General features: G+C 38.2%; 1 protein-coding gene across 1 annotated transcript in view; it reads left to right on the plus strand.

Annotated features, from left to right (window-relative positions):
- Positions 1-2680: 2680 nt before the first annotated feature.
- RORB (RAR related orphan receptor B) overlaps positions 2681-12152 on the plus strand; it is a gene marked incomplete at both ends in the record, with an annotated part of 63097 nt that continues 53625 nt past the window's right edge. The window contains one exon of the mRNA XM_079706113.1: positions 2681-2720. Within this exon, the coding sequence (XP_079562239.1) occupies positions 2681-2720 (40 nt within the window). The remainder of the gene's footprint in view (positions 2721-12152) is intronic.

Here is a 12152-nt window from a genome sequence, read left to right on the forward strand (position 1 = left end):
AAGAGGCTGAGAAGTGAGGAGTTTGGGGCAGACTTTCAAGGTAGATGGATGGATTTGGCCCTGGATCACAGGGTAAGTACCTGAACACAGGGCTGACCCAGGCTTCGAAAAGCCAGACTAAAGAGGAGAATGGGTTTGTGTTGTGGGCCCTGGAGGGCTGGAAAGTTTTTGATAAGGAGAGTGGTGTGATAACACTATAACTCTAGGTAAATTCCAACCATTTCTTCCTTTCTTTCCTGACCATACGTCCCGTATTCAGGCTGGATTCCCCCCTCGTGCACATGCTTCTATCTCCAATCCTGACCTTTGTTTGTGGGGCATGGGCATGCTCTGTGCATCAAGGTGCCATTGAGTCTGTTTCAGCGTTGTTTGGTACTAATTTCCTGGCTCGCCAGAGCAGGAGCTGGATTTTTTTTCAAGGCTCAGGAGGCATGAGGAGGTATAAGTTTCTAACCCAGGATTTGGCTTCCAGCATCCTATGAATGGTGCCTATAAATTTCGTTCCACGCAAGGTAGCATTTACTAACCTTTAAGTAGTTCACAGAGAACAATTCAGCCTCCCCATTCAAATGGTAACACATGAAACATTTGGTATCCCCCAAGTCTGTTTACTTTCTGGCTTAAAAAAAATAGTTCTGAGCTTCCCTGGTGGCACAGTGGTTGGGAATCCACCTGCCGATGCAGGGGACACAGGTTCGTGCCCCGGTCTGGGAAGATCCCACATGCCGCGGGGCGGCTGGGCCCGTGAGCCATGGCCGCTGAGCCTGCGTGTCCGGAGCCTGTGCTCCGCAGCGGGAGAAGCCACAACAGTGAGAGGCCCGCGTACCGCAAAAAAAAAAAAAAAAAAAAAGTGGTTCTAAATAGCTTTCTTACCTATCCTCATTACCAACAGGTCTTCTAAAGGCATTATTCCTGCTATTATATAGAAAATGACAATTATAATGGAAGAATTTAAATAGGATTAAACCCAAGGTTGTTTTTTTTGTTGTTCTTTCCTTTCTCTTTTTTTTCTTGGCTGCACAGTGTGGCATGTGGGGTCTTAGTTTCCCACCAGGGATCAAACCCGTGCCTGCTGCACTGGGAGCGTGGAGTCTTAACCACTGAACCGCCAGGGAAGACCCTAAACCCATAGGTTTTAAATACACACTGGAGTGCGAACTCCATCTTATTTGTTTCCCAGTGTCTAGTACAAATAATATTAATTATTAATTAATATGTATTGGCTGAATGAACAAATAATAACCAGAGTCAACAGCCAAAATGCATGTCTTGGAGATAAGCAAAGGCAAGAAGATTCATTTTCAAATATATTTGCTGAATTTCCAATATGTACCAGACACAGTGCTAAGGACTTTCACATTTCCTCCTCATACAACTCAAGTGGGCAGATGTTATGATCTTATGTTAGAGATATGTAACCTGAGGCACAGAAAAAGTTTAGTAACTTACCCAAGAATCCCAAACCAGATGTTCTAATTCAAATCTAATTCAAACTTCAAGCTTCTGTCCTTCAGTTTTTCCCACATGTATCTAATTATAGCAAATACCTGAGTGCTTACTACTCTAGCTTCTTCAAGTTCTCCTCAGAAGGTTCTGACTCAGTAGTTGGTGGGGGTCAGGAATCTATGGCTCTGGTGATTCTGAGAAACATTTCAGGGGTCTTCAGTCCCAGCTGCCCATTGGAATCATGTTGGCAATGTTTAAAAAGTCCACATGCCTTGGCCCTGCTCTAAACAAATCAACGGGAAGTAAGAGAGAAATCCCTAGGCCTCGATATTTTTTAATTCTCCAGATCATTCCAGTGGGCATCCAGAGCTGAGAACCACTGGGGTCAGCTCTGCTAGACTGACAATAATATTTAAGGGGTTTACCCAGCCTCCTCTAAGCACCTCTCCACCCCTTGCCTTTCTTCCCATATAGTGTGGGCCAGGAAAAAGCCGAGATACTTAAATGAAGAGAGGAACAGAAGGGAAGGAGATCAAGAAACCATTTGTGACAAGTGATTAGGGGAAAAAAATGAGAGCTGTCAAAAGTGGTAGGGGGAGGTGAGGGGTGAAGAGAAAGGTTTGAGATTCATCACTGAAACAATTTACTAACTCTAAGCAAAAGTTACATAAAGCTGACACTCATGTGAGCATATTGCTCTCAACTAAAGATCATGCTCTTTTCTATGGAAGTCAAAGCAATTTTTACAAACTCATATATTTATCCTTCCTCGTGACAAGGCTTGAAGATCAGAAATTCTGTCTGGGGACTTCCCTGGTGGCACAGTCGTTAAGAATCCTCCTGCCAATGCAGGGGACACGGGTTCGATCCCTGGTCTGGGAAGATCCCACATGCCGTGGAGTGGCTGGGCCCGTGGGCCATGGCCGCTGAGCCTGCGCGTCCAGAGCCTGTGCTCCGCAGCGGCAGAGGCCACAACAGTGAGAGGCCCGCGTACAGCGAAAAAAAAAAAAAAAAAAGTAAAACCAGTGTTCTCCCTCCTGCCTTCCTCGCCTGGGCAGCCCTTCACCCTCACTTAATGAAACGGAACAGGTGATGCCTTTAACTCCTCTTTCGTTTAATCTCATTAATGCAGTCTGTTGGGATTCTCATTGTAGGGTAACATAGGGACAGACGCGTTAGACCTCTAATGAAAAGTGCGATATTTTTCGATTAGACTTTTAATTGCTACGTCAAAATGTGTGAGGATGAGCTCAAAACCAAAGCTGAGGCCACTGGTGAGTTTTGCATTTTCTTCTTTCTTCTGACACTTAGCTGTACGAACTATCCTTCAGGCAAGACAGTAAGCGTTTATAAGCTCTCGGCAAAATAAAGTGATGGCTAAGTGCGGGAACAATAAAATATTTTCTGACTTGAGCATGTATATAATAAATAAGTCACTCAGGTTTTATTTTACACTGGAGAACATATTTGTATATAAATATTATTATATCCTAGAGCAAATTACCAAGCGCATAAGTTTTGAGACTGAATTCATGTGGTCGTCTGCCCATTACACTAACATGAGGTTAACAGTGTGAACATCCATGTCATAATTTTGTCGCTTTGATTTTAGCTATTGCCATTACTATTGTTAAGATCATTTTACTTTTGTAATTTTTTAAAAAAATTTCTTTATCAATATATTATGGCAGGCACTTTCTCATATGTAAGAAATCTGTTTTCAAAAAAATTCTATTTGGTTGAATGATTATTAACAGTCAGGTGAATTATGTTTGAGTTTTTCTTCTAAATTTTTTGTAAGTAAAGTAGTACATAGTTCCCTAAACACACATTATCTCATAACATAGAGAGATTTTTGAGCATTCACTTTAAAAATATTTCAGGTCAATATGGTGCATGATTTATTGCCATTTTTTTTGTTAGTACTAGAACAACAGTTGGAAATCTTAACATGTAAATTGATATAATTGTTCGTTTCAAATCATATAAGCCTAAAAGTTCAAAAAAAGTTACTAAGCAAATTAAAACTCCTAAAATATTATATTAACTCAGAAGTACATTTTCGCACAATGCTAGAGCTTCCTAGTGCCTGTGTTTTTAGAAAAGAATAGATATTGTTTCAAGGCAATTATTCACTGATTCCAAAATATATATAAAGACTTTATTCATGAAATAAGCCATTACCAGCAGATTGCAGTTCTGACATCAATGGAATCTTTAAACAACGATTTATCCTTCCTCTTGACAGATTTACTCAGGATATTGTTGCTATTGTTGTTTAGAAATTAATAACACTGGACGTATTAATGTCTATGTACTTAATCCTCTTTGGGTCTGAATTACAATTAGCAGAGGCTGACAGGTAAACTTAAATGTTCTGAAATTTCTCCCTTGATTTGGTGTTAAAAAAACAAACATGAATTTGTCTTCTATTGTAAAGTTACATAGAACACTTTAATTTTAGGAGCTTATACGTGTATGTGCACATACACACACACACACCCCTCATTTTTTAAATGAACTGTATGAACAAACGTGCCTTTACATTTTAAAGAGAACCAGATATTTTACTTTCCTCTTAAATTTTAGTGGAATTAAAAGAAATATTCCAGATTAAAGCTGCAGCTTTTTTTCAAGTTACTACGGTAGAAATTTTAGTGCTGTGCTTAGCAACTGGTTTTCACCAGTCTTTTTCCTCTATTATTTCCCCCAAAATAAATATTTCTGCTGCTTTGAAGTAATTCAAGCCTCTAAAGAAAATACTCAGAAAAACTCCACTTTTTCCTACCAATTTAGACCACCTGGTAGCATCAAAATGCCTTTGGTAGAAATTAATGTATAAGAAACACAGCTAACGAATGGAGCAGCCATAAACATCTCCATGCAAATGTTGTTATAAACTATCAAGCAATGATTATGAATTTGCTGCTTGTAGAAAAACAGTTCAAACGAAACTTGTGAAAATGAAAATTGAAAATCAGGGTATCTGTTCTTAGTACTTGGTCATCGTTGTTCACAGAACTCCCTCACCAGCTTACGTAAACACTGAATAAAGCTGTTAGGGATTACGTGCAGCATGATGGATCTGATGAGCTCAAAAATAAGATAGCTTGGGTCCTATAATGTTTAGGATTATGCTGGTAATCTCTTTAGGGAAAGTGTGCAGTATCAGCAGAAAGGCACTTTAGTCTTCAAGGGAGCCAGGCACTCATAATTCTATATTTGTTGGGTGGCTAAGCCTTTGCCTACCTTGATATAGGGCCTTTGTGATGTTTGGAATAGGGTGAAATTATAAGAAAGGGCTTACTGGAGTGACATCCCAAGTTATCATTTTACCCCTAAAATAATTTCTGGTGCTGCATACAGGTGAGAATATATTCGTTTAAATTCTAAGTGTCTCCTTTTTTGAAAAAGGCTGTCTATATAAGGATGAACTAAACCCAAACGTGCCTTTCTCCAACCTCTGAACTTGTTCTTGTCTCTAGAGATAAAATAAAAATTATGATTGTCTTTTCAATTCTATAATTTCTTTTCAAAATTCAATTCAGAAACAATGGAGACTGAGTTGCAAGTTTGCTAGAACATAAATGATATAAAAATGTAATTCTCAATGCAGATACTTACAATATATTTTTCTATTGTAGCACTATGTTAAAAACAGAATCAAATCTCTTGCAGTTAATCCAAAAAATGAGTTCCTAAAATCTGAGTTCTTATAGAATGATCACTGGTATCCAGGTGTTCTCCCATAAGTGAAAGATCTCTCATGTCATGTTGGAGTGCCCATTCAAATGAATTTTTCCCTACGTCAACCCTCTGATGGCAAAGAAAGTCTTTGGGGATAATGGTAGTGACTGTTCTTTTTCCATTTCATTCTCTCTCTCTCTCTCTGACACACACAAAACTGGTGTAAATATCTCACCTATGTTCTAAAGTTTGTTTATGTAATTATTTGCTGCATCCATGGCTAAGGGCATGTTTAAAAAACAGAAGCGTTTGTAAATATGTAAGAGGGATAAATTATAATACTGTTCAGTTTTTGACCATCCAAGCAGACTGTAGGACATTGTGAGCCAGTTAAATCAAGCTCTTATTACATTAGGAAGAAAAATGTTAACATGGTGCCAACATTCTGATCTTATATGGACGTCGTCCTCATGTGGGACAAGAATCCACCCAAGTATCTCATGCAAAGATGAGATGCCACGTCTATTTCACTAGGTTTCTCTTTTCAAGAACGAAGGCGTTGAAATTGGATTCTGATCACTGTATCTTAGACTATGTCCTTATCTTTGCCCCTGTAGTCTTGGTTTGTCTCTTTTTTAACACACTTCAAGAGATTTGGTCTTTCTTTACCACTAAGCAGGAAGAGACTTTTTTTTTTTCTCTTATTTTCAAGTTCTCTGAAAAACTTCTGAGAACTTCAGGAATGGTCTCTACCACATCTATCAATAGAAAGAGAGAAATAGTACTGTGTCCTTTCCACCCCACACTTCAGTTGCTTAGGGTTTTCTTGGTGTGTATGGGGGGCGGGGGAGTGTTAATTAGTCTTCCTGTTTCAACCTTTGAATTGTTTACCTTCAAATATATAATTTAGTGGCTTTATTTTTATATTTCTCAACCATGTCCCTGTTAATTGGCCTTTTCAAGTACTCTTGAAAATAATGTAATATAGGAACCACATCTTAGTGCACAGTGAACAGTGAAACTGGGTTGAACCACATGAAATCGCCAACGTTGACTATCTCCTTGCACAAAAGGGTGGCAAATTCATATGGTTCAATATGACATATGTGACTACAGATAAAAGCATGATTGTTTGATAACTCTAAAAGAATTCTGCTACTATTTATTTTTCATTTAACCCCATTAACTACCCTGTTTACTCTCTAAGACCCAGCTCAAAAGCCACCTCATCCATCAAATCTTGCCAGCTTTCCCCAGTTGAAATCAATATACTTCTTCCAGGTTTATTTTAGCATTCATCTCAGCCTGCCCTGTGTCGAGATTATGTAGACCTGTGTGGGGTTGTACAATCATTGTATTCACTTTGGAGACAGAAACTTGGTTTTGCACATATCTGTGGCCTAAAACAAATGCTTGCTCAATTGCCTTTGCTGGGGCTGTCTCAGAGGATTTTCACTACCTCCATCAAAAGAAGCACTTTGAGTAATTCAATTATTTCTAATAGTTAATAGAATTTTTAGTACAGTGTTAGATTTACAAAGTAATTGAGCAGAGTTCCATATATCCACCCACCCTCTCACATACAATTTCCTCTATTATTAATAGCTTGCATTAGTGTGATATATTAATGAACTAATTAGAATTAATTAGTGAACCAATACTGACACATTATTATTTACTGTAGTCCTTAGTTTACATTAAGGTTCACTCTTTGTGTGGTACTGCTCTGTGGATTTCTGTGAGTTTCAACAAATGCATAGACATGTATCCATCATTACAGTATCGTACAGCACAGTTTCACTACCCTAACAATTCTCTGTGTTTCACCTATTTATCCCCCAAACCTGGGACAACCACTGTTTTTTTTTTTTTTTTTTAACTGACTCCAGAGTTTTGCCATTTCCAGACTGTGATATAGTTGGAATCATACCATATGTAGACTGTTCAGACTGTCTTCTTTCACTTAGCGACATACATATAAGGTTCCTCCATATCTTGTCATGGCTTGATAGCCCATTTCTTGTCAGCACTGAATAATAACCCATTGTCTGGATGTGCCATAGTGGGTTTAGCCACTCATTTATTGAAGGATGTCTTGTTTGTTTCCAGTTTGGGGTGATTATGAATAAACTTGCCATAAACATCCATTTGCAGGTTTTTGTGTAGACATAAGTTTTCAGCTCACTTGGTAAATACGTAGCAGCACAATTGCCGAGTCATATGGTAACACCATGTGGCTGTGTAAGAAACTGCTAAACTGTCTTCCAAAGGGACTGTACTATTTTGCATTCCCACCAGCAACGAATTCCCTTTGTTCTGCATCCTCGCCAGCATTTGGTATTGTCAGTTTTTTTTAGATTTCAGTCATTCTAACAAGTGTGTTGTTTTAATTTGTAATTCCCTAATATAATATGACATTGAGCATCTTTTCATATGCTTATTTGCTGTCCATATATCTTCTTTGGTGAGGTGTCAGTTTTGATCTTTTGCCCAGTTTTTGAAGTTTAAGAGCTCTTTGAATATTTTGCATACAAGTCCTTTATCAGATACGTGTTTTACAATATTTTCTCTCAGTCTGTGACTTGTCTCTTCATTCTCTTAATGCAATTAGATTTTTAACATAGAAAAGCTGTATTTTTTCATCTTCTGAAAAGAGGCTTTTTTACTCTTTTGAATTTTTCTCCAGAGAATTAACTCTGCCTGGTCACTCTGAATCATCTGTGTGACCTGGTGCGTGGAGTTTCTCCATCCCTGCCCTCCTTCAGTGAAGGTGGTGCTGCATAAACTAGAATTTCCTATTGAAGTTTTCAGCTAAATGGAGACTAGAGAAAGGGGTTCAGAAACAAATTAAGGAACTAAAGAGAGACAAGTTTTTTCACTGCAGCACAATGACTGCTGTTTTCTTCTTTTTATAACTGGAAGAATTATCTATCAAAGAGGATGCATGTCTTTTTTTCTTATATAAAGTTCTCTTCACAGAGAGTTGGAGCTTGAGGGTAGATACCCTGAGAGTTAAATTGTAGAAGGTCTTTCCTTTCTCTCTTCCAGAACTTCTCAAATTTTACTCTGCATATGTATCACAGAGGTTCTCTTACAGTGCAGATTCTGATTATGTTGGTCTAGGGTAGGACCTAAGTGCCCACATTTCTGTCAAGCACCCAAGCCATGCCAGTGCTGCTGGTCAGGGACCACACTTTGAGTAGCAGATCTCAAGACAGCACTATGATAGAGGAGAGGAATGTGATGAGTATCCATCATTACTATTGAACTCTATGTTAACTAATCTGTTTTCGTGAGATGGGGCAGCATTCCAAATGTTTCATTTCCAGAATTACCATGGCTAGCTGAAATGAGTTCATTTCTGTTTCAAACACCGTTTGACCTTCTTACATTTAACAAAAGAAGTAAACTTGGTGCAATTCCACTTTTAAAATAGAAAAACTGTTTTTTAATCTTCTCAAGAGAGGCTTTTTCACACTGAGGATCCAGAGAGTGAGCTAGCATCCAGAACCCCAAGAGGGAGTCCACAGAAGAGGGGGGACACACTACCATGCAGTGTTGTAACATGAAGAAGATGTAGGCACAGCTGACAACCGTTAAATCTGCAAAGGAAACCGGTACACTGGATGTTCATTACAGTAACGCAAGATGTTTCTGGGAATACTCTGCCTTCTCTCTCTTCTGCCCTGGCAATTAATGACCAGAGTTTTTTATAACTAACCCTTCAATCGTCTTACTGCCTTTTGAACAAAAGAGAAATGCCTAAAAGACAATAGCAGAATGTGCTTTTCCAGAATCCTGTAAAGTTTTTAATTTCCCGTAATGCCAGCACAATTAAAAATTCCATCAATTCTCATAGTAGCTAAAACTGTAATTACCTGGACATCATAGAACATTTCTTTTCAAATTTGAATACTGCCCTGGGAGCTTGTTACAAAGCAAATTCTGATGCAGTTGGCTTGGGCAAGTCTTGATAGTCTGCATTTCTAACATGCTCACAGGTCTTGCCGATGCAACTGGTGTACAGATCACACTGTGAGTGGTCATGGGAGACATTAACTGCTTTCAACCTGAATGATGTCAGGTCCTACACACACATTATCTCATTATAATGAACACTTTGACAGGACAAGATGTACTTAATGGGAATTAATTCAAACATTATGAGTTTAAAACCAGGACGACTTACAAAAGTGTTTTGCTTTGCTTCCAAGGGGGATATTTAACTTATTATCAGTAATGCTACTAATGATAATACTAATTTCTGTCATTGTTCTCTGTTGGTCTTTGTTGGTCTCATTCTCTGTTGTTTCACTCTTCTGGGGAGTCAGAGTAAGCAAGCAACTCTTTAGGGGTAAATGCTAATATGCAAAAGATAAATCAACTCCCTTCGTGATAATCCTACCAATTATGCCTTTGGAAAAAATCATTTTTTGCCATTATCTTATGATAGTAATTTTTTTCTTACTGTAGCTTCCAATGATATACAGTGTAGCGAATTATAGTGATATAAAAATAAATGGTATCTTTAGATCATTCAGAAGCTGTCTATCAACTGAATAGAAAAGAAAGTTCACACAGACCACCACCCTGAATACTACAGAGAAGAGCTTGAGAAGAAAGGGTGACCCCAAATACTGATAGATGTGAGGGCATTCCAGTAGGAATTAGAGTACACTGAATTTCATGCACTATATTTGGTATTTAAGCAGGATGCTGGGATTAAGATACTCTGTGCCCTGATGAGATAAACGAGAACACAAACCTGATCCAATATCTGGAATCTTTTCAAATTACCACATAACATGGTATAAGGGCAAAGGCTCAAAGACTTTTACTTTTTTCCTGAGGGTCTCATTTTTCCACACTTTCATTCCACCCCAATCTTGGAGCTATTTTCTGATAAATCAAAGTTACAGTGGAACCAGATTTCAAGAATACCTGCTTTATCTTTTGGGGCTGTTGCTATGTGATATCACAGAGTTTTGTACCTAATAAAGGTAGATACTTAATCTGCCAGTGAGAGAGGAAAAGAGTACAGACAGGGATTTTAATTCAGATTTGCCACAGATGATACATGAGATACAATCTAAGTAGGAGATACAACTTGGGCTACTGAGACCATCTGCAAAAAGATTTTTAACCAAAATAGTCATCTGTATTGGAAATTTTTACATATGCAAATTGTGCTTCACTCAGACATTAAGAGTTCTTCCTGCACTGCCCACTTTTAGCATAACTGTAAAATTCTGGGAAGGAGGAACTGGCGGGCAAACCCAGTGTCCAGGAATGGGAGTTATCCTGGTTATGGGTAGATGCTTCATATTTCCCTTAAGAAAACAAAAGCCAGGAAATATAGAGAGAACTACTGGTCACTCCTTAGTATTTTCAGATTCTGGCCTTATCCCAGGATCTTATTTCCTTTGCAGTGGCTTACATGCTACAGAGAATTCCTTGTTAATAATTTGATTCATTTAATTCTCAATGGGAGCCTTTTATCATATAAGAATCACCAGGGGGCCTTTTTCAAAATACATATCCACTCCAGTCTTGAGATTTTGATTTCTTCTCCTCACCCCAAATATGGAAAATCAGTATCACTTAAAGCCTCTTTCGTAAAAGGGAGGGTCATATCTTTTGGTTGTACTGAAAGAAAAAAAATTAGGACTATTGCTTTAAGGAGTTATAAGAATTCTCTTTCAGGCTCCATAGAAAATATTTTAAAAGAAGTATGACCTGGACTCTGTCCTCAATGGATTTAAAATGGCCAGAATATAAAAACGGCCGGGTTGAGGTATAAGAGTTGGAATGGTAGGAAAGGAGAGCCATAGGAGCTCACACAGTAAAAAAATGTTCCCACCAACCAGAAAGTACGTAAAAGGTCCATTATTACTACCATTCCTTACGGACGCTTTTAACAGTTAAGGTATTTTGATGAATCAAAGTGATTCATTTTCTAGTTAACGCACTAGCCCGGATTAGTTTATTTAACCTTGATACCTGGTGTCACAGCTGGGGCTTCTGAAGGAGTAGAACTAAAGATATGTATGTTTTGAGAAGCAGGGAGAATGAAAAGCGTGGTGGCTTTGTGTGATGCTGTGTTAAGGGCCCCTCAGCAAGGAAGGGCCTTCAGGAGTACTCCAGGGTGAGAACTGCCATCTTCAAAGAGGGAGACAAATTTGGATTACTACTCTGCAATCGTTGAGTAGGACCTGCCTGCCAAATCAGGGGATATTAAGTTAGTTGTACTTCATGAATTATTCTAATATGAAGTTAAACATCAAATTATTTTAAATCTTCCCTGACACTCTTTGATGCTGTAAGAATATCGTTTCCAAATAAACAATATATGATTGCTTTTATAAACAAGAAAATTTAATTGGTAAATAAAAATTAACTACAGTCTCCACAGAGGCTTACCAATAGAAAAATGTAAGTGAAAGGACGATATAAGAAATTGAAAACCTGATAAATGAGCACATCTCAAGCCATCTCTCAGGGCATTGCAGCCCATCTAAATTTGTCTCACAGAGGCTATTGTTGGATTAATCTATGAGTCCAGCAAAAGTATGGAAGTTGAACTCCCTCCTCAGCCTCTATCACCTTCATTGTCACAGCTGGTGAGGTCCAAGCCACCAAATCCTCCCTAGATGTTCAGTTTGAAACCACGATAAATAGCTTGTCTCTAGATCTGCAGTCACCGAAAGACAATCGCACAGGAAACAATGACTGGTGTAATGGCAAACATTGGAGCAATAATGTGATGTGTTGTTGTAATTAGTGTCTGAAATACCCTCCTTGAAGATGTGCTTTATAAAATATATAGTGTGAACTGTGAATCTGTAGCTCAGAAGCAGTTTATTTTAAATGAGAGAAAAGGAAAAGGATTCGTACTTTAACTTATTTAAATTTATATTCACCTATAATAAACCTCAGATGATCTGTTCTGTCATAGTAGGTAAAAATGGTCATAGGTTTTCCAAACTGATAACCCCTTCCCACACAACAGGCTTACACAT

This window comes from Hyperoodon ampullatus, assembly GCF_949752795.1.
Source record: "Hyperoodon ampullatus genome assembly, chromosome: 6".
Classification (NCBI taxonomy): Eukaryota; Metazoa; Chordata; class Mammalia; order Artiodactyla; family Ziphiidae; genus Hyperoodon; species Hyperoodon ampullatus.